This window comes from Mchenga conophoros, linkage group LG17, assembly GCF_057382185.1.
Source record: "Mchenga conophoros isolate Kocher_MC1m ecotype Shallow Benthic linkage group LG17, M_conophoros_male_GT1.1, whole genome shotgun sequence".
In the NCBI taxonomy this organism is placed as follows: domain Eukaryota; kingdom Metazoa; phylum Chordata; class Actinopteri; order Cichliformes; family Cichlidae; genus Mchenga; species Mchenga conophoros.
The window spans coordinates 40,523,736-40,547,015 of NC_140542.1; the positions used below are offsets into that span (position 1 = coordinate 40,523,736).

At 41.7% G+C, this 23,280-nt stretch overlaps 2 protein-coding genes across 3 annotated transcripts in view; one reads left to right on the top strand and one right to left on the bottom strand.

The window, feature by feature from the left end:
* The window catches only part of tmem178bb (transmembrane protein 178Bb), a 69,464-nt gene extending 58,887 nt beyond the window's left edge, over positions 1-10,577 (top strand). The window contains exons 4-5 of the mRNA XM_085251752.1: positions 5,682-5,819; positions 7,364-10,577. Coding sequence (XP_085107878.1) covers positions 5,682-5,819; positions 7,364-7,614 — 389 coding nt within the window. The 3' untranslated portion in view covers positions 7,615-10,577. The remainder of the gene's footprint in view (positions 1-5,681; positions 5,820-7,363) is intronic.
* Positions 10,578-18,296: 7,719 nt separating this feature from the next.
* Positions 18,297-23,151, bottom strand: LOC146555992 (toll-like receptor 1). Of its 2 annotated transcripts, XM_085252156.1 has the most exons (3): positions 23,119-23,151; positions 20,373-22,838; positions 18,297-19,290 (listed from the first exon to the last, which is right to left on the bottom strand). In XM_085252156.1, exons 1-3 carry the CDS (start codon positions 23,130-23,132, stop codon positions 19,287-19,289), a joined length of 2,484 nt encoding a protein of 827 aa, XP_085108282.1. In that variant the 5' UTR covers positions 23,133-23,151; the 3' UTR covers positions 18,297-19,286. The 2 variants fall into 2 exon arrangements, with proteins under 2 accessions (XP_085108282.1, XP_085108281.1); XM_085252155.1 differs by having other exon boundaries at positions 18,298-22,838.
* Between the last annotated feature and the right edge of the window lie 129 nt (positions 23,152-23,280).

The following is a 23,280-nucleotide window of genomic DNA, read 5'->3' on the forward strand; positions in this document are numbered from 1 at the left end:
TGTGTAGTGAGTGTGTAGTGAGTGTGTAGTTAGTGTGTAGTCAGTGTGTAGTCAGTGTGTAGTTAGTGTGTAGTCAGTGTGTAGTTAGTGTGTAGTTAGTGTGTAGTCAGTGTGTAGTGAGTGTGTAGTGAGTGTGTAGTCAGTGTGTAGTCAGTGTGTAGTTAGTGTGTAGTCAGTGTGTAGTCAGTGTGTAGTTAGTGTGTAGTTAGTGTGTAGTCAGTGTGTAGTTAGTGTGTAGTTAGTGTGTAGTCAGTGTGTAGTTAGTGTGTAGTTAGTGTGTAGTCAGTGTGTAGTCAGTGTGTAGTTAGTGTGTAGTTAGTGTGTAGTCAGTGTGTAGTTAGTGTGTAGTTAGTGTGTAGTGAGTGTGTAGTTAGTGTGTAGTTAGTGTGTAGTGAGTGTGTAGTTAGTGTGTAGTCAGTGTGTAGTCAGTGTGTAGTTAGTGTGTAGTTAGTGTTTAGTGAGTGTGTAGTCAGTGTGTAGTTAGTGTGTAGTCAGTGTGTAGTTAGTGTGTAGTTAGTGTGTAGTGAGTGTGTAGTGAGTGTGTAGTTAGTGTGTAGTCAGTGTGTAGTCAGTGTGTAGTTAGTGTGTAGTCAGTGTGTAGTTAGTGTGTAGTTAGTGTGTAGTCAGTGTGTAGTGAGTGTGTAGTGAGTGTGTAGTCAGTGTGTAGTCAGTGTGTAGTTAGTGTGTAGTCAGTGTGTAGTCAGTGTGTAGTTAGTGTGTAGTTAGTGTGTAGTCAGTGTGTAGTTAGTGTGTAGTTAGTGTGTAGTCAGTGTGTAGTCAGTGTGTAGTTAGTGTGTAGTCAGTGTGTGTAGTTAGTGTGTAGTTAGTGTGTAGTCAGTGTGTAGTTATTGTGTAGTTAGTGTGTAGTTATTGTGTAGTTAGTGTGTAGTTAGTGTGTAGTTAGTGTGTAGTCAGTGTGTAGTTATTGTGTAGTCAGTGTGTAGTTAGTGTGTAGTTAGTGTGTAGTTATTGTGTAGTCAGTGTGTAGCTAGTGTGTAGTTAGTGTGTAGTCAGTGTGTAGTTAGTGTGTAGTTAGTGTGTAGTCAGTGTGTAGTTAGTGTGTAGTTAGTGTGTAGTTAGTGTGTAGTCAGTGTGTAGTGAGAGTGTAGTTAGTGTGTAGTTAGTGTGTAGTTAGTGTGTAGTCAGTGTGTAGTTAGTGTGTAGTTAGTGTGTAGTCAGTGTGTAGTTAGTGTGTAGTCAGTGTGTAGTTAGTGTGTAGTTAGTGTGTAGTCAGTGTGTAGTTAGTGTGTAGTCAGTGTGTAGTTAGTGTGTAGTCAGTGTGTAGTCAGTGTGTAGTCAGTGTGTAGTTATTGTGTAGTCAGTGTGTAGTCAGTGTGTAGTCAGTGTGTAGTCAGTGTGTAGTTAGTGTGTAGTCAGTGTGTAGTTAGTGTGTAGTTAGTGTGTAGTTAGTGTGTAGTCAGTGTGTAGTGAGTGTGTAGTTATTGTGTAGTTAGTGTGTAGTTAGTGTGTAGTCAGTGTGTAGTTATTGTGTAGTCAGTGTGTAGTTAGTGTGTAGTCAGTGTGTAGTTATTGTGTAGTTAGTGTGTAGTTATTGTGTAGTTAGTGTGTAGTCAGTGTGTAGTTATTGTGTAGTCAGTGTGTAGTCAGTGTGTAGTCAGTGTGTAGTTAGTGTGTAGTCAGTGTGTAGTTAGTGTGTAGTCAGTGTGTAGTAAGTGTGTAGTTAGTGTGTAGTTAGTGTGTAGTCAGTGTGTAGTTAGTGTGTAGTCAGTGTGTAGTCAGTGTGTAGTTAGTGTGTAGTTAGTGTGTAGTCAGTGTGTAGTTAGTGTGTAGTCAGTGTGTAGTCAGTGTGTAGTCAGTGTGTAGTTATTGTGTAGTTAGTGTGTAGTCAGTGTGTAGTTATTGTGTAGTTAGTGTGTAGTTAGTGTGTAGTCAGTGTGTAGTTAGTGTGTAGTTAGTGTGTAGTCAGTGTGTAGTTAGTGTGTAGTTAGTGTGTAGTCAGTGTGTAGTTAGTGTGTAGTCAGTGTGTAGTTAGTGTGTAGTCAGTGTGTAGTGAGTGTGTAGTTATTGTGTAGTGAGTGTGTAGTTATTGTGTAGTTAGTGTGTAGTTAGTGTGTAGTCAGTGTGTAGTTAGTGTGTAGTCAGTGTGTAGTTATTGTGTAGTTAGTGTGTAGTTATTGTGTAGTTAGTGTGTAGTCAGTGTGTAGTTATTGTGTAGTCAGTGTGTAGTCAGTGTGTAGTCAGTGTGTAGTTAGTGTGTAGTCAGTGTGTAGTTAGTGTGTAGTCAGTGTGTAGTAAGTGTGTAGTTAGTGTGTAGTTAGTGTGTAGTCAGTGTGTAGTCAGTGTGTAGTTAGTGTGTAGTTAGTGTGTAGTTAGTGTGTAGTCAGTGTGTAGTTAGTGTGTAGTCAGTGTGTAGTCAGTGTGTAGTCAGTGTGTAGTTATTGTGTAGTTAGTGTGTAGTCAGTGTGTAGTCAGTGTGTAGTCAGTGTGTAGTTATTGTGTAGTTAGTGTGTAGTCAGTGTGTAGTTATTGTGTAGTTATTGTGTAGTCAGTGTGTAGTTATTGTGTAGTTAGTGTGTAGTTAGTGTGTAGTTATTGTGTAGTTAGTGTGTAGTTATTCTGTAGTTAGTGTGTAGTTATTCTGTATAATTAATTGCCCAACATTGGTCATTATTTACTGTATTTGCAGACAGAGTTACAGACTCTCTCCCAGACCACAGACTCATAATACAGTCAGAGCTTTATTTTTATATTTTTATTTTTATTAAAAAAAAGAAAGTTGTGTTTTCAAAATTGTTGTCAAAGTTATTTTTCCTTCCAACAGTGTTAACATGCTACAGGTCATGAACAAGATTTTTTTACATTCTCATTGTAAGTGGGCTAAAGCAGTTAATTAAAAGTAGTCTAACATAAATGCTGTAATTTGATTACTTTAATAAACCATGTAACTTGCATGGATTGGATGCTGGCGTGACCACAGTGCACACGTCTGCTGTTGCTCACAGTGGTCCAAGTGTCCGCTCAGGGAGTTTGTGTGTTCAGACACATGAAACATTAGAGGGAACTTTGCTACCGTCATCTTTCACATCAACTGTTGAACGAGGTCGTGGATGCAAGTAGTGAAAGAGATACAGCAGGTTCAGTGTGGATGGCGAGGTGCCTAAAACACCTCACCCAGAGCCTTCTGTTATGGCCTTATGCATCTCTATAAACCTTAACCATGACCAAATGTTGTCGAACTCTTGAGTGACACGTTATGAATACAGAGTTGAATCTTTAAAAACTCCACTCTGTCTAGGTAGAGCGCTAATTTCATTAACAAATCAATATTTCGGTTGTTCCCAGAAACAGGATCATGTAAAGTGCATTAAAATGCATCCATTTTTTTTACCACGTTCACAGAGTGACAGAAGCACTGGATATGAAAACACTCTCACACTTGGCTGCCTGTGAAACGTTCAAATGTGTTTTAAAGGGCATAGAAACACACGCCTGTGTTCAACTTGTGTTTTATTTTCCAGGCATGAAACTGACCTAACAGTTCAGCCCACACAGAAGCAGCATGTTGAAGCACTTTGCTTTGGTGTCCATATCATGTCCAGACAACCAGCATTTTTATTGCCTTCTGTGTCCAGCTGGACTTCTTAGACATGGTCAACCATCACTTTGACAAAGGTCCATTCAAAAAGAAAGACTCATCATTAGCACCTCTGGTGTGTAGCGATGTACACCAGGCGATTAAGCCTGATTGCTGTGATCTTCACCCAAGCACCAGAGTATTCAGTGCCACCTTTTCATAAGCAGAATTTCTAAATGGTTTGAAGCTGTAAATAATATCTTTAGTTTTGCTCAATGCACCATTACAGTGAACTGAGGTCTTTGTTTTAGTTTTCATGTGTAACAGGATGACTTAATCTACTAAAATTAGGAATCTGTGTGTATGTTAACTTCTTAAACAAGCTCTGATGACCACACGCGACTTCCAAATGAGTAACGCTGTCTTCCACGCTCAACATCTAGAGCTTTACTATCAAACTGTCTTTGAGCTCTACCTTTAAGTGCTCTCTGCCTCCCCCTCACTTCCTCTCCTGCCTTTGACTCATTCAAATGGCTTTCTGGCTCCAGTCTGGAGAGTCGCTCACTTAGCAACTTGGCAATGGACCTGAAAAGATTAAGAAAATCTTGTGTCAAAAACTGCTGAGTCAGACAAGTCTGGTTTTATCAGCAGTGCCAGAAGTGTGGCCTATCAAAGGGACACACAGCAGCCAATAAGACAGTTCTGCCGTAATAATGCTGCGCAGCCATTGTCTGTCAGCGCCTCTGTGCAATCTGCTTAGTTTCATGGCCTTTCACACACAGACTCGTGTTGTACATTGGAAGACAAAAATGCCGTCCTGCTTGGCAGAAGAGAGAAATGACATCCAGGCACCAAACTGGATCATGTCCCTTTTTTCCAGCAGGTTTCTTTCTCTGCTTTCAACCATCAGTAATTTAAAATATGAATTCATTTAGCAAAGATGCTCATTTTACTCCCTTTATCCTTTGATCGTAGTTGACACTGATGTGCAGGCCTCATCACCCTGGTCATGGGACACAGGTTTTGCTACCCATTGAAGCTGGCAAAAGAGCTTAGAAATGCTGGATGAGAGGATGCTGTTACTCCTCCATCTTCAGCTGCAGCTGATAGTCCTTGTTTTGTTCTGCGGCCTCAGTTATCTTAATTACATACCTGTTATTAACCTCTGTCTCTCTTCCACAGCATGTCTTTATCCTGTCCTCCTTCTCTCACCCCAACCAATCACAGCAGATGGCCCCGCCCCTCCCTGAGCCTGGTTCTGCCTGAGGTTTTTTCCTGTTAAAAGGGAGTTTTTCCTTCCCACTGTCGCCAAAGTGCTGCACATAGGGGTCATATGATTGTTGGGTTTTTCTCTGTATTATTGTAGGGCCTACCTTACAGTATAAAGCACATTGAGGCGACTGTTGTTGTGATTTGGCGCTGTAGAAATAGAATAGAATAGAATTGAATCTAGTTCCAGATCAGGTTGCCCTGTTGCTACCTCCAGAGGGTACTCTGTGTCATCCTGTCTCTCTGTTTTGGTTTGTAGCTGGTCATTTGCAGCAGAGCTTCTCTCCATGCTTTTAAGAGTGATATATCTGTTTGGCTCCACCCCGTCCGCCCACCCCACTCGCCGTGTGACCACGTGGGTCCTCGTCACTTGGCGAGTAACTTTGAGCTGGATAAAGAAAGCAGTACAAGCCCTTTACCTCCTGATGAAAACTGCCTGAGTCGAGCTCCTCGGCTGTACAGCTGACGTTGCTGTGCCCGAGGCAGATTCTCTGGTGATAACATCCCGAACACGTGTAGCTTTCCTCTCAGGTCCAGAACGTACTGGATTTCACTCTTTACAACAGATCCATGCTTTTGGAATATATGCAGGGTGTGGTCTTTGAAATGTTACTGACATGTTTCAATAATCTTCACAGTATTTTGTTGCCTCTTTTCTAACTTTTCCCGAAGATGTTGCTAGTGTGTAAGTTAAATGAAGCGCATGTCTATTTAAAATAATACTTTAAAAAAACAAAGTGTTTATTTGCAACAACAATAAAACAAGGTCATGAACTATTCACGTGATTTCTCGTCACTCAAACAGAATAAATAAGCTGCAGCATTTATTCTGATGATGACCATAACACTCAATTTCTCACTTAATGTCTTTCCTCAGACTTGCGGCGAATGACAGCTGGTTTCATGGGCATGGCTGTGGCCATCATCCTGTTCGGCTGGGTCATTGGTTTGCTGGGCTGCTGCTGGGACCGAGGCCTCATGCAATATGTGGCCGGCCTCCTCTTCCTAATGGGAGGTGAGTCTCACACACACACACACACACACACACACACACACACACACACACACACACACACACACACACACACACACACACACACACATGCCTGACGGGGGCAGCAAAGGCACCTGGACCTCTGACTCAAGGACCTATGCAGTTTTCTCTGCCTTTATGTTTGTTGAAATATTTTTATCATCATTCAAATGATTCAAAGTCTATATTTTCTTACACAAAATGAACCATGGCTACAAACCCTGGTGTTTTTCCCTCACTCCCACTTTGCTCTCCAGTGGGTTTGATGCATTTTAGAACTGCAGTCTTCTCCACTGACTTGCTGCTGACACTAACTTGGCCCTGTTGCTCTTAAACACCTCTGGTGGGTTCTTATAATCATGCACAACAGTCTCTCCAAGCACTCAGAGGACGGGACAATCCAGGGAAGGTCTGTACACAAGAGGAAGAACGGTGACATTAGTTGCAAGGAAAACACACCAGACTAAAGAACCGGAGTTTTATTAACAGCGTCGCTCAATGATCCAGCAAAGACTGAACCTCAGCCACCATCTAAGTAGTGCCTCTTGACGAAATCATTGGGAAAAGGTAACTGATTCATCAACATCGACACAGACACACAAGCACAGAGAGAGGACAGGGAGACACAAAGAGAAAGCAAAGCCTTCGACCAGATTCCAAAAGGCTGATTCTGCTCATCTGGACATTTTCAGTGGGAGAAACGTTTCATCATCATCAGCTGACTGCAGGTTTCAACCTTATAAACAGGACATTTGCACAATGACTGAAACCAGCACCACTGAAGGAACAGTGGGCTGGGAGGTCGGCTCATTGATCAACAGCAATGTGCACAGTATATGGTCTTGTACATGTGTCTGACGGAGGATCTGTGAAGATGGGGAAATAACTGTTCGTTCGCCTGCTGAATCTGTCATTTTACTCAGTTTCTGATCTTTTCATTCAACTGTGTGAGAGAGAATTTCAGAAAGAAAACATGACATAGAAGAACTATTTGAAAAACTGAAGCGATGAAAAGTGAAGGATGGAAAATGTTCATAACCAAGTGCTTCAACAGTTTAATGATCCGTGGCCTTATCCCAAATCGTCATTGTTGTGTTTGCATCATCCAGGGCTGCACTAGGCTGTGACTAACATGCAGGCACTCATTTAGGGAGTGTGTGATGTGCTTTAGCTTTGGATTTGAAACTTTGCTCAGTCATGCTCATTTTATTGTGGGAAGTCAAAATCATAATTGTATTTGCTGTTCTACCACAGCCCACTGTGACATTTTCACTGTGAATTCTCACAAATACTTCATGGATACTTCATAATAATAACACTTAATGCATTAGGTGAAGCATTTCCAGTGAACACAACGCAGGGAAAAAGTTACAGTGTGTTTGGGATCTATTCAAAGATAATCGGCATTAAAAGTATTAAAGCAGCTGCAACTGTATTTTAAATTTTGCATGATGTGACCTGTTCAGTTCCTGCTGCCGGTGCTCACCACGGATATCACATCTTTCAACATCTTGTTGTTTTTGCAGGAACCTTCTGTATCATCTCCCTCTGTACCTGCGTCGCTGGCATCAACTTCGAGCTTTCCCGTTACCCGCGGTACCTGTACAGCTTGCCCGATGATATCGGCCACGGCTACGGCTGGTCCATGTTCTGCGCCTGGGGAGGCCTCGGCCTCACACTTATCTCTGGCTTCTTCTGCACTCTCGCGCCCTCTGTTCAACCAATACCGAGGTCTACCTGTCCCAAATCTCGACAGGAGAACGGCACCGTGTGCTAAAGCTGGCTGCGTGCGCCAGGCCAGCTGAACCCACAGACAGACAGACAAAACAAACAAGCTATTCCATGTTTCCATGTGTCAGCTCATATCCACTCTATCCTGGTTACAGATTTTGTGTGTGTGTTTGTTTAAAATGGGTGTCTTGATATCTTGAAAATACAAGAAAAAAACCTGAAGAACTGAAGAAATATCAAAAATTAAAAGTTGTGTTTATTTTTATTTTGTGGAGTAGATGCAGAAATGGATCGTGACCAGGAAAGACGTGAAAGAAATGATATGGAGACCACGAAAGACTAAATTGTAACGAGTGAGTGCTTTACTGGTCTACTGTGATTGTGGAGACGCTAATGGATTAACAGATTGTTCAGAAGATCAAGTAAAGATCTGGTGGAACCTTCTTATGATCTTTTAAAGCTTTTTGTGGAATATTTCACAAGCCAGTGGATCAAACATGAAACCATGTGACTAGCGGGAGTGGGATCACATGAATTCTCCAACTTCTGGGGTCCTTCCAGTTACTAGTAACAGGCAAGATCCAGAAGAGAAGATCCAGGACTTCCACTGATGTACATTATTGTACAGAATATTCAAGAGAAATGACAACCAGGCATTGGACTATTTCCATCTTTGTGTCGGTGCAGCACATTCCAGCGAATGATCCTAATCTAACGTTTCATACATGCATTCCTCTTTTACTGAAACTGTTTTGCTTTTTACTGAACCTTCATGTTGTGAATGAACTGTTGACTCGCTCAATGCAAATGTGTTTAATTTTTTCATTCTAGTCATAAGGCTAAATGTGTGTGTGTGTGTGTGTGTGTGTGTGTGTGTGTGTGTGTTTACGTGCAGACATGTTGAGACGAGTTATTTTCAAGTCTTTACAAAAGAGTGATCAACTTGACAAAGCAGCGCCTCAGCCTGAGTATGTAGGGAAACAGAAGCTTTGATCAGCAGTGAGATGAAACAGGAAGCTGCAGTATCCCGTTTAACCAAACTGACATCTGCCCCGTCTTTTCTGGAGAGCCCCAGTTGACCCGGCAGATAAAGAAGTCGCTTTAAAAGGGAACAGCACGTTTAGCTCTGCTGAACATCTAGGGAACGTTTAAGTAATTGCATCTAATGAGAACACTTCTTGTCCCCGGGGATCAGCAGGTTATCTGCAGGGCCTTCTCGAAACAGTATCTAAGCATAAGGTTTGAAAGGTCTCATCTTAGAAGAAGGAAGAAAGATCTCAGCCACGAACCATGAATCACAAACACATGGGCTTGAATTTACTCACATCATCAATTCACCAACACTGAATCCAGCAGGCAGTTGTTGCCAACATCCAGTTTGTGAAAGCGGAGACTCTAAATACCACAGTCCCGTACCAGGGACAGACAGTTCAATTCAATATAGTTCAAATCACAACAGTCACATCAAAGTGCTTTACATTGTAAGGTAGACCCTACAATAATACATACAGAGAAAACCCAACAATCATATGAACTCCTATGAGCAGCACTTTGGCGACAGTGGGAAGGAAAAACTCCCTTTTAACAGGAAGAAACCTCCAGCAGAACCAGGCTCAGGGAGGGGCAGGGCCATCTGCTGCGATTGGTTAGTTAAGGGAGGATTCAGTCAGAGGATCCAGCCCTCACTGTAAGTCTAAAGTAGAGCGGGTGTGTTATATTGGGGTGATACAGAACTATGACGTGTTGAAGATGAGACGGGACCACTGAGAGCCAAGACTTAAAGCAAACACTGTACTGGGATCTGTTCAGAATAATTTAGGTTAATTACAACTTGGATCATGTTTTTCTAGCTTTGGACATCAATTGGTCATTACTGATACTGTGTTGTTTTTGTTCTTGTTCATAGTTTTGTCTATGTGTTGCTTAAGAAACATGATGGAGTTCTCTGACACCAGGTTACTGTGTGGATTAGCAGCTACTGTCAGAAACTGCTTAGTTTGAATTAACATCATTATCGAACTGCCTTTTTCTTTCAGCACTGATGGTCAGCTGGTCAAACATGTCTTATAACACTTATACTCACATACAAGTAAACCGACATTTCCAAAGAAACATCTTTTTATCTCAAGACAAAATGCTCTTTATGAGAAAAAATGAAAAATGTGAGAAAATATGAAATACATTATTTTATGGACAAACACTGCGCCACAGTAAGTCACAGACTGCCACAATCATGAACTCAGATCTATCAACTCCAAACCTGTTCACCTGGTCTGTGGTCACAGACATTTGTAAAAGAGTGGGCCATCCTAAAGATTTTGAGCACCGTGCTCACAGAATTTGAGCGTGGTGCTTTCATACTAAACCACCCTAAGTCTGTTTTTGTTTCTTCCATCTTAGACATTCGACAGTCAGCTATAAGTGGTATTATTGCAAAGTGGAACCTCTTAGGAACTAAAGTGACTCAACCATGAGAAAGCAGATCATATAAAGTGGCAAAGCAGAGTTACTGAGTGCTGATGCTCGTAGTTAAGTCACCACCAGTCTGCTGATCTAACAACGTCCTGTGGAATCATCAGGACAAAAACTATGCATCAGAGCTTCATGGTATTCGTGGCCCAATACTTTTGTGCACATAGTGTATCTCAGATCCACATCGTATGGGAACCAAGTGGCAAAGGCAATCCATCACAGTCAGTAGAGGAGCAAAAATAGATGAGACTGTCTGTGACAAAATCTAAAATGAAAATATTAGAATTGAGAAAGTCGTTTACTTGTATGGGAATATTTCTCTAGAAGGCAGGAGCTCTGTTATTTAAAATGTTCTTTGTCTGTTTTCATAGCAGTGACAGCAGATGTGTATCATCCTCAGAAAGAAGCTTGTTGTTTCTTTTTAGACTTTCTTCATTAATTTTATTTTATTATTGATTTTTTGTCCTGTAACAAATGAATTCAGCATCATGAATGGTTTTCAGGAGTGTAAATAAAACATGAGGATGTAGTGTCTGATATTCCCAAGTCCCAGTTTTATAAGATTATCATGTTTGGCACCCGTGCTGGCAGCGTTCCTTTAATCCTGCTCATGAGCTGGGACACATTTTGAGTTCCAAAGTTACCTGAAAGACGTTTTTTTAGTGTTTCCGGAAATTTGGGACCTTTATGATAAAAATAACAACAATTCCAACAATACGTACAATCCCACATAAGTCATGTACAGTAAGTAAATATATTAGTTAAAAACATACCCAGTAGAAAACATGGGTGTAGCTTATGTGTCAGAAAAATAAAGCTAAGTTCATGAAAACCTGCATTCATCTGCCACCAGATGGCAACAGCTGTGGTTGCAAACAGACTTGCAGTCCTATAGAAGTTTATGGGAAAGGCTTTCTGACGTGACCCCTGTAAATACTGTCCTGCTGAGTTTATTGGCTCAGTCACTCATTTTGGGTCATATTGACTAAAAAGGTCTCTTTTGTAAATCTTGGTTATACCACCCCATATGGAAAAGATATATATAAATCTTATAAAGTTTGTATCTGTCTTGTGTGAAAAGCATATAAGAGTGAAAACAGATATAAGATCCCTTGAAAAATTATATAATGAAACTTGTATGTTTTGGATACTAAAACAATGTATGAAAGTAATGAGAAAGTGGCCACTTTCATGAGTAATCACATATAAGTTTTTACTATTTCTTTTCCATATGGGACGGCTCCAAATGGAGGATTATCTGTGACAGGAACTCACACGTGTGGAGGGATCTCACAACCAGATTATAGGTGGCAGACAGTTGGTGTCATAAGCCACTCCCTCTCGTCACGGATGGCTGTTCACAGTGGACGCATAGATGGCTTCTTTCACTCGTTGCTTTTCTTTCCCCCTCAGATTACAACGACCTGGATGTCCGAGAACCTTCACAGACACAAACAGAATTAACCTTTGATAGCAGAAAACCTTTGGTATGCTTGTTGCTTCATCATATCAAAGCTGCCTCACATAATATCCTTATCAAAGGTGGGTCACAGCTGATTAGGCTAAAAGGGAATCATTTCAGACACAGCATAGCAGATGAAACTGTGTGGCTGTAAATTCAACAATGTTCCAGATACAAATATTTTGTCTCCACATTGAATTCACACGTAAAGTGTCAGGCGCCGTCTGAGCTGTGCGTGTGAGATGAACCTCGCCATCAAGCTGGATCAATGAGGCCTTAAAGTGCAATATCAGTGAAGGCTGCTATAGCCAATGACTCTCCAGTGTCTTTGGCTCCAATGGACCAATGTTTTAACAAATACAAAGGAAAGTAAACTTCTGTCGGGAAATGAAGCCGTTATGAATTAGGATTACTCTGAACCCTAATCCTAACTGTAAGTCTCATCATTGCTGGTTTAAAACAACCTTATGTAACTCAGATTTGAAACATCATAAACAAATATGTGTACAATGGTTCAAATAAGCTTCTTGCTCCAATAAACTGAGATGTTAATGATGAAGGTACAAACTCAAGCTTCTGACTGATCGTATCAAATCAATGGGTGATGTCACGATGGCTATTTTCACTTAATCTGTATGAATTATGACCGTCTGATTTTTTGGTTTTCTCTGTGTGTGTATGGATGGGCGGTTTGAGAATATATACAACATATGATATTATAAATCCACTGCAGTGTGGAGACAGTTTCATGCTCCGTCCATGTCGGTTTCCTCATGATGTCCGACACACGGCAAAAGCAAAAGTAAGACATGTTTAGGCAGACGTCGTCATCACATATAAACTGTTTTATTAAATAATTCAGTGTCAGTCAACATTAAAAAGAGGATGGGCCAACAAATGAAATTATGATCAAATACTGCAAATAAAGTAGTTTTTCTGTTGATTCTGTTCATCTGGATGTTTTCAGTGGGAGAAACGTTTCGTCGCTCATCCAGGTGACGTCTTCAGTCTCAGCTGACTGCAGGTTTCCCCGATCTTAGATTTTTATAATCCAAATTAATGTTCTATGCATTTTTAATGCAGCTAACACGAGCCACAGTTTTCAGTCACCGTATATTTTTCCAATTTTAAGAGAAAAACTAGGAAACATTTGTGACCTGGCCATAAACAATACTGTGCAAAGGGTTTGAGAATTGTTTTTATTTGCTCTTGCAGTAGCATCAGAGAGGAATCTGAGCACCCGCCGACACACTTTGGCAAAACAACATTTACTTATAAACAACTGCTTTAGCTTCCAGAAAATAGACAGTGAGGTCCTTATAGGTCACTGATCTCAATATGATAAAACCAATATAAGAGTCTGTGAAAAGAAAGAGACGCTGATAAAAGTTCTTGAAGCACTGAACAGCTTAACGTCCAGGTAACTTGACTGCGAGTGTACTTTTCTCCCACTGTGCTGTGACTAATGTTAACTGAGAAAGAATCGTCACATTACTTTTAGTACATTAAACATTTGCACAGTAATCTATGTAATCCTGTTTCTGACCACTGACGTCTTTATTTCAAACCGGCATTTTTGTTGAGTGTCAAGTTTGATTTTGTGAAGCTGATTTTCTACACAGCCTTTGTGTACACGGCTGAACATGTGAGGGGATGTGGGCTCGGTCAGTTCATCAAATAAAGCCCAGTAAAAACTGATGCTTATGAGAAAGGTGGGCAGCACGTGCAGCTTTTGTATTTTTTCATTCATTGGACTCCTTGATTGCATCTTCAGTTTTGCAGTCTGTCAGTCTTGCTCCATGCATTGCAATAGAAAACAAAAATGTGTGGCTTCCCATTGTACGCTGCAGGTAAAGAAGCAGCTTCCTGTTTGGTCAAAGTGATATAAGCAACGTCTGCAGAGACACACGAGGACACGGACCGACAATGTTAACTTTGACTACCTCCACCAATCAAAGGACACACCAGAATCAGCATCAGCATCAACCGACCACCTTACAGTGTCTGAGCTAGTTAATGAAGACAGAAGGGCTGGAGCATTATGAGATAATGTGTCTGCTGAGTAAATCTGAAAAAGGAGAAAAGGGTAAATGTTTAAGTATTGCAATCAATGTCAAATCATAACAAAATAAAATTCATTAGTGTGTTTACTAATGCTCTTGGTTGTCATGAATGTTTGGGATGAGAATAAAATCAGGAGATTAAAGAGATCCACGCTAGTTTTAAAGTTCTGTGAATCCTTCAGCAAGTGAACAGAAAGATCTGTGACTGAACTTTATGCCACAAACAGAGAACTCCTAATGAATTTATTATTTTCACTAAACCTGCAGGTTTTAGACGTGTCCTCAAACCAACACAGCTGATTTAAATGGCTAAATTAGCTCCTGCAGTTCTCCAGAGGCCTGGTAACGAACTAATCATGTGATTCAGGTGTGTTGACCCAAGGTGAGATCTAAAACCTGCAGGGACACCGGCCCTCGTGGACTGAGATTGCCCACCCCTGTTCTAGTTCCTTAGTATGGTTCCCTCTCGTGCCTCTGAGTTTCTTCTTGATTTCTTGTTTTTTATGTTAGTTCCCTTTAGGGTCCAGTCTTTCTCTTTCTCGTCTCGGTGTCCTGTCATCAGTGTCCCCGTGTTTACCTTCTTTCCCCCGGTCATGTTCTGTCTCTGTGAATACGTTAGCAGTCCTGTCCGTCTGTTCTCTCCCGTATTCATCTTCCTGTGTTTTGTCCCTTTCTCCCCCCAGTCTGTCATGTCTCCATGTCTGTTGAGTCCAAGTCCCAGTGTCAAGTTCATGTTCCTTAGTCTGAGTCTCAGTGTTCATCTGAGACTGTAGACATTGAAAAGTCCATAGGAAAGATGGTATCTGATTATACTTTCTCCAGAATTGTCTAAGGAGCTGGAAAAGAAAAGCGTCTGGACTCCTTGAAGACGTTTCATCTGAGAAGATTCTTCAGTTCTAAGAGCGGTGAGTGGTGGCGAGTCCCAGGTTTGGCGTCCTATGGGAGTGTCCCCCCAAGAGGGTCATGGACCCCCTATTGATCCTCTACCTAATCACACAAGCCAAGGTGTGAAAACGGGTGTGGGTCACAATCAGCCACAGTGTCGGTCAACCCACTGTGAGGCCCAGGGACAGCACCTGGCCACGTACAGTGATGACACCTGGGTCAAAAGGAAAACCCAAGAAGGGGAATCCTTCACTGAGCTCTGAGCTGAGCAAACATGATAAAGTTGCTTATCTTTTTGCAGAATATAGCAATGGCATTATGTTATATTAAACTGTGACTTTCATGGGTTAACCTGGGTGTGTTTCCTAAATCAGCAGCAGATGCTGAACAGCTGACTATTCTGTGAAAATAATTAATCTGCAGATGAAATATCTGAAGCACAGAAAGTGGAACATGTAAACTGATCAACTCAAAGTAAAACACAGTTAACCTTAAATACCAGTGATACTCTGTTTACTCTGATTCACAACCGGAGGGCCTTTGAACAAATGAACAGTCGTGCACTACTTCCCCAGCTGCAGCCTCAATTCATCCATTATCTACCAGAAGTGCTGTCGAGTCTAAACGAGTGTGTGGTCTCAGCTTGTGAATTGGAGATTATTCATGTAAACTTCAGGAGTTGGATCAGACCTCACAGGTTCTCTGGTTATATAAACCCCCTGCACTAAAATCTGTTTGTTCTCGTTTTCGTGCCCCACTCTGCCTTTTTCAATTCATTAACCTCTCATTAGTACACGAGGATCTGCCTCCCAAACCGTAACTTATTCCTTCGGCAATTATCTACTAGAAATGCTGTAAAATCTAAATAAGGCTACGGTATCGGCTTGCAAACAGAGGACTCTGCTTTCTCATAGATCATACAGAAATGATTCGGACCATGCAGCTCTGCTCTCCCAGTTTGTAGCTGTCCACATTTCTGCAGCGATCTTGTTTGCAGCCCTTGGTCTTATATAATGTTTATATAATTGTTATAGGTTGTTAGTTAAAGAAGATGAGTCTCATTCTTCCAATCATCACTCATAAAACACATCACCTAATGCGGTGCTGAATAATTCATTCCTATAAAATGAGTGGCATTTGACAACTTACGAGTGATTTTGAAATCTCATGAATTAAACATCGTGGCTCTTGCTTGTCTGTGGATGCAAATGGCAACATAGGTGGTGATGTTAATGCCAGTGATGCATCTCTGAATGACAGCCTGAGTAAAACGAAGAAAGGGCCTTGATGAGGGCTAAGTGAGGATAACAGGGGAATACTGATGGAGGATTGCTTTGTATTGCTCATTTTTGGGGTTATTAATTAAAAAGCTGAATGTAAGTAGAAGCTCTCTTAGACAAAATCTACATGGTAAAGACGTCTCTTCACATGTTGTAGTAAATGATTTCCATAGCCTGTTCTGTTCCTCGGTGATGTTGTAGTTATGGAGGTTAAACAGAGACTGCAGCGTGTTGTGCGCTCTGCTGAGAAGGTGATTGGCTGCAGACTCCCATCTCTGCAGGACCTGTACACCTCCAGGACACTGCGGCGTGCAGCTCGGATCTCAGCTGACCCTTCTCACCCTGGACACAGTCTGTTTGACCTGCTCCCCTCAGGCAGGAGGCTCCGGTCCATTCGCACCAGAACCTCTCGCCATAAGAACAGTTTCTTCCCCTCTGCTGTTGGACACATGAACAATAACCATATGACTGTTCCCACCACTAACACATGACCCTACGCTGTGTCACTGCATCATTCCATGTTTTGGCACTGATCACCACCTGCACTCATGCATATATCTTTCTACGTAGCACTTTTAATTCTTATTCTTACTTTTATTTTTTCATGTCTATTTAAGCGCAATTTATGACAGCATGTTTGCACTGAAGCACCGCAGCAATTTCCTAATGTTGTAAACCTGCTCAACATTTGGCAATAAAACCCTTTCTGATTCTGATTCTGATTCTAATGAATCATACTGTGAGTATTTATTATGCATAGAGCCATGGAAACAGGCTCTCGTGAGGTCTGCTCTCTGCAGTGTCTCAGACCTCAATGACTTCAGCTCTTAACCACGGATCTACTTTTGAGCCACAGCAGAAAATATACCAGCTGTACAATTTGCCCAAAGGTGCATGCACTCCAGGCTCATGCCAGTGTTGTACTTTTTGCAATTATGTGAGGGTGCACTTGCATCCGGGTCATGCAGATTGTGTCATTAGTGGGTAAACAATTTTGTTTGGAAGTCCACGTGCCTGCAGCCTACAAGCAGTCACTACAGTAGAGTCCCAGACTGTGCAGCACATTCTGGGTGTGTCCTCCAAGGAACAGACTATGAAATAATGTAATAAGAACAAGACTGAGTGCATTGCAAATGGTGAGTATAATCCTGGACTCAGGATACAAATCAGATCTCAGGTCTTACTCAGATCACATTATTCTTGGGAAGTGTGATGTAATCGCCATATTGTTGTGTACAGTTTGAGGAATATATTCCAAATATACCCTTATACTCTCACCCCCAACTAGTCACAAGAGATGGCGGCGGATCCCTAAACTTGGTTCTTTCAGAGGTTTCTACCTGTTAAAAGAGAGTTTTTCCCTCCCACTGTCACCAAGTGCTCACTCGGTTCTCTTTATTTTACAGTCTTTATCTTAAATATAAAGCACCTTTAGGTGATTGCCGCTTAGATCTATATAAATACAAATTAATTCAGTTGAGTATATATTATACTGCAGCAAGCAGGGGTGAGTTTAAAAGGCGGGCGTGGGGTGTTCAAGACCATGTGTAATGCAAGGCTTTCCTAACATTCTTTCTAAATCTTTTTTTAAGATTTAAAGAGAAATATGAGCACAGATCCATAGAGGCTGGAGTCCATCACAGCAGGCCAGACCCCAGGCTGTGTAAAGATGCCCCAGAGACAATCCAGCACATAACAGCAGGGTGCAAGATGCTAGCAGGCAAGGCATACATGGAACAACATAACCAAGTGGCCGGCATAGTGTACAGGAACATCTGTGTCGAGTATAACCTGGAAGTCCTGAGGTCAAAATGGGAGATGCCCCCAAGGGTGGTGGAGAATGACCGAGCTAAGATCCTGTGGGACTTCCAGATACAGACGGACAAAATGGTGGTGGCTAACCAACCAGACATAGTGGTGGTAGACAGACAGAAGAAGACAGCCGTAGTGATCGATGTAGCGGTTCCCAATGACAGCAATATCAGGAAGAAGGAACACGAGAAGCTGGAGAAATACCAAGGGCTCAGAGAAGAGCTCGAGAGGATGTGGAGGGTGAAGGTAACGGTGGTCCCCGTGGTAATCGGAGCACTAGGTGCGGTGACTCCCAAGCTAGGCGAGTGGCTCCAGCAGATCCCGGGAATAACATCGGAGATCTCTGTCCAGAAGAGCGCAGTCCTGGGAACAGCTAAGATACTGCAGGACCCTCAAGCTCCCAGGCCTCTGGTAGAGGACCCGAGCTGGAAGATTGAAGACCGCCTGCAGGGGCGTGCTGGGAATGTTTTGAAATAGTTTTTCTTTTTAATCAGGTTTGTACAGTTGTTATTGGGTTAGTTCTTAGTCATTCTTAGTTGCACTGAACTGCAGCATGTGGCAAAAAATACACTTTATCTTTGAGCAGTGGCTCATGGACGTGGTCGTCCCTCCGTCTATTTTTCTTACCTTGTTAATTTCACCTTTCACTTTTGCTCCTCCTGCACTTCTCTATGGAGTCACAGCCTCCTGTGCCCGTGAGGACTCGTTACTAGCTGTTACTACTGTTGACTGTGCAGCAACAGCAGCTGCAACAACTAACTTGTCTGTTAATTTTGACTCATTTTGCTGCTTTTATTTTCAGTGTATTTTTATTTCTCTGCCTCAGCTTTTCACCACTTCATCTGCACTAAACTCTTTTCTACAACCTGTGTGAGTGCACAGAGAAGGTACGGGAAGAGCTGGTGGTTTAATTGGGCAACACGGTATCTGTAATGAACTGAAAAGTTTAAAGCAGCATGAGGGTCTTATCTGATGTGATGTGGACTGGAGTGAGATCATTTATGGAGGTGTTCGGAGTAAAATAATTATTCATCATAGAATTTACAAACAGATTATTTCCACTTCTTCACAGCAGAGTGGACCAAGTGGTAAAAAAGAGACTGGACGTTTATATGATGGTGTTCCTGCATGCAGTGCTGCCACCAAGTGGTCCAAATGAGCATATGTCCACAAAGAAATGTAAAACATCATGTAATGAAGTCAAGAATTATGAATTGAGTTTTATTAGTTTCATGGCAGTGCTCTGTCTGTCATGGTCCTGGGTCGTCGACCCAGTGTTTTGAGTTTATTGTTATTATTATTTGTGTTTTGGGGTTTTGAATGCTGGGTTTCTGGGTTGGTGCTCCCTCTGTTGGTCCCTGGTGTTAGTGTCTCGTCAGGCTAATCAGGTCCAGCTGTGTCTCCCACCTGTGTGTGATTTCCCAGTGTCCCTCTGTGGATTTATAGTGTGTGTCTGCCTGTGTTCTTTGTCGCGTCGTCTGTATTCATCCTCTGTGTCACCGTGTTATTGCGCACTCTGCATTGCTCCGTGAACCTCTCGGTGACTCCATGTGCTCTCCCTGCAGTCCTCCTCTCGTGTTTCAGGTTTGCCGTTCTATAGTTTAGTTTATCCTTAGCTCTGTTTTGTCATCCCCACTTTGTGTTCTGTCTTCTATAATAATCACCCTGCATTTCAAGTAGTGCTGCATTCGAGTCCTTTTCCACACATCACACGGCTGCTGCCCCAGTCGTGACACTATCTGTCTCACCTGTAAAGCGTAACAACAATTAGAATCCATTAGATTTCATATTTATAGTTCATATTTCTGTATAGTTTTCATAATTATATCCGGTTCATAGCCTGTACATACTCATAGTTATAGCATATTCATAACATACCTCCATGTACATTGTAACATTGAGCTCTCAGAGGAAATGTGAAAACTCATACATTTTTAATAAAATGTTTATTTAACAAACAAACAAAGTAAAAGATAGAAAAGATAAAATAATATTCTACTGATATCAGTTTCTATAAAACACCTAGTTAGTGACTACATAACAGCAGTTGTACCTAGCATTATATAACCAATCAAAAAGTGGAAAGAACATATTTATTCACACGGACAAAATTCAGTCTTCTAAAGTCATTGTGGTTACAGTCGTTTCTACAATGGCAATGATGAGTAACGACTGCCAACGTAAACTGAGAGCAAAGACATGATACAGAAATAGCCCTCGTTTCTTTTTCACTCACTTTATACGCCTCTCTGCATTTAATCATTAGTGATTATTAATCTCTGCCTCTCTTTCACACTGTGTCTTTGTCCTTTTCTTCCTCTCCTAACCCCGATATTTGCCCCTCCCAGAGCCTGTTTTTGCTAAAGGGTTCTTCCTGTTAAAAAGGAGTTTTTCCTTCCCACTGTCACCAATTGTTTTCTTGTGTTTTCTTTGTATTATTGTAGTGTCTCTACTTTAGAATACAAACCATCTTGAGATGACTGTGATTTGGTGCTATATGGACAAATACGTCACCTGTACTGTACAGCATCATCATTCCTTGCTGTGTGTTGCAAAGTGTCATTAAAAACAGTGGATGGAGACACAAAGACAAAGCCACATCAGAACAGACACCACATTTCTCTGCATGCAAAATACAAATGATCATCGAAATACTGAAATATTTCAGATTTAATATTGACCAGTTATTGATTATATTTATATTTATAATGGTTTGTTTTCATTTTTTTCATTGACAAAAATCATTTTTTATCATCAACCCAAACCTGTTTCATTGTGCACATTAGTATGTGCACATTTCATGCTTGAATAAAATAGTTTCGTGACTTACATTTGGTCTGCAAACAGAGGTACTGTATCTGAAATGGCCAGTGCAATGTCTTTCAGAACAACAGATTTGTCTGCAATATGCAGCGTGGATTTCAGGCTTGCCCAGAAAGTCTGCTGCTTCCTGTCATCTTTTGGCCACTCAAGGTATGTCTGCTGCCTCAGCAAACTTCTGAGTCTCAAATACTTCTTAGGAAGAGAGTCTGTCGGAATGGGCTCCAATAATATGAAGACCAGTGAGTCCCGATGGACACTGATGGCTCGGTGCTGAGCGAAGAAGAGCTCGTAGTTGCACCATTCGCTTTGCACAAAGTGTTTGGAGAGGACAAACAGCGTCTTGTAGCTAGACTCAACACAGTTGATGATGTTGTCTATGATCCACTCTCCAGGGACAAAGTCTCTCTCGTGGACACATAGGGAAAATCCAGCACCTTCCAAAGTGGGAACCAGGTGGGTGTCCACCCAGTCAGAATCTTGATTACTGTAGGAAATGAACGCATGATAACTAAAGGATGCATTGTTCAAAATATTGGAACGTTTCTTGCCTCTCCTTTTCATCCTTATCCAGACCCATAACATCTTTGTATACCATGCTCCATCACATTTATGAAAAACCAGACCTACGGCTGCAGATATAACTATTAGCACGGGCAGCGCAACTGCAGCTTGAAGCCACATCTCACACGACAGCTTACTGGGTTTGTACTCTGACAATGGCAGACCTGCAAATGACAGTGGTGTGTTACATGTATAATCTAAGGGCCAGTCCATTAACAAGGACTTGTTGAAAGCAGTGATGAACCAATAGGAGTCACACGAGCAGACAAACGGATTGCCTCCAACTTTGAGTTTCTGAAGCCTGGGAAGCCCTGCCAAGACCTCTCTCGATATAGATGTGATAGCATTCTGGTCTATGTGAAGACTTAGCAGAGCTGGGACACTAAGATCTACCGGGATAACCTGGATGCTGTTGGAGCTAAGTGTAAGATGTGTCAGCTTGGAAAAGCGAGTCAGATCCTTTTGCATTATAGACGTTATTCCTGTCTTTGACAAGTCAATCTTCTCAAAGTCTGATGACAGATATGCAAAGACACTGTTGCCCAGGTTGTTGTTTCCAAGGCTAAGCTCAGTCAGCTGAGCAGGCCAATAGCAGTCCCCATCCAAGTGGATGGAGTTGAAGCTGAGATCCAGAGACTCTAGTGAGTTCATCTGATGTGTCTTCTGAGAGATAAAGGAAAGACTGCTGAAGCGGTTCCTGCTTAAAGACAGCTTCCGCAGTTTGGGAAAAACAGAGCTGTTTGAACACGGAGTCCACCAGAAGCCCGATTCTGTCAGCAGGTTATCTGATAGATCAAGAATCTCCAGTGATGGCAGGGCAGTCATGACTCTGCAGGGTAAAATATTCATTCCAGTCCCAGAGAACTTTAAATAGGTCAGTCTGGAGAAGGCCTCAAAGCTCATGTTTATCGTGGGATATCTGTATTGATAATGATTCACACCATTAAAGATAACTGAGGAAAGATTGATTGTGTGATTAATGGGTGGTAAATTAAAGCCATCTGGTGTATCCTCATTGTAAGTGATGTTGACAAATGAGAGCTCGTGGAGAGGGGAAAGCCACACGTTCTTCATGAACACCACCATAAACGTGCTGTTTATCCAGGTGTTTTCTAAGGTGAGATTCTGTATAAAAGGCATTGTTCTCAGGTTCTTAAAGGGGTTGTCGCTCACATTGCAGCTGTCTGGAAATAGAGAGATGAATCGCAACATTTTTGCTTGTGTCACATTCAAGTCCACAAGGAGGTTCTCAAACATCCCAAAGGTTCCACAAAAAGATGCAAAGAGGGACAGTTTTTTGAGAGACTTGATTTTTGCAAGAGAACCAGATTCATACTTTTGCCAGTGAGTTCCTGCTCCCAAAGCCAGATGCTGAACAGAAGCATTCATCAGGGCATCAAAGTCACCGTAGCTCACTGACAGAGCAGCTGTACTACCCAGAGACAGGAAGTCTAGCTTTGTAAAGTTCTGAAAGGATGCCGGTAATTCATAGCTGGTATACAGGTTGTTGGCCAGATCAAGAATTTTCAGCTGTTTCAAGGAAATGTCAGGGATGAACGCTAAGTCATTGTTAGATATGTTGAGAATTTTGAGTGCTGGTGTGTGGATGAACACTGTGGCTGAAATCTCCCGAAGTCCACAGTGAGCTGCTTTCAAAAAACAAAGCTGGGATAGTCCAGAAAACTCAGTTCCTTCCAGCGTTTGGATGACGTTGTAGGAGATGTCCAAATACTGTGTTTCGTTGGAAAGACTTGATGGAACACTGGTGATGTTTTGATGTGAGAGGTCTTTGACACCTCGCATTGATGTGACGCATAGTTTGAATCCTTCGTTATTTTCCTTAATAGCTGTGCAGTCCGGTCTCATTAGGGACACGATGACTACGGTCCCAATCAAAACAGCCACAGATGTGCTGAAAACACCAACATAAGAGAAGTCATTCAAAGACACGACCATTTACTGTGCAGGAATATCTTAGCACAACTATGTTTCCAAAAAATAGCACCGCCTGAAATGTAAATAAAAGTAGAATGCACATCATTTAAAGTTCACAGTAAAGTATGCGGCCATAATAAAATATTTTGAATATGATTCCAGCATCAAACAGAGAATTTGAAAATCATCGCATTCAGTTTCAAAGCTGTACAATAAAATAGAACAATAGATGTACCAGAGATAAACATGTACGTTACCTTTGTGGAGACATAGCTTCAGCTTCGACTATGACAAGTTCAGGTCTGAGCTGTGTGAGTACTTTTATCCTGCTCTTAAAAGAAACTGTTCCTCTTTTTCCTCTTTTAAATTCCTCTTTCTCTCTGGTTCCTTTCCGTGACTTTCCACTGAGAAAGCAAATG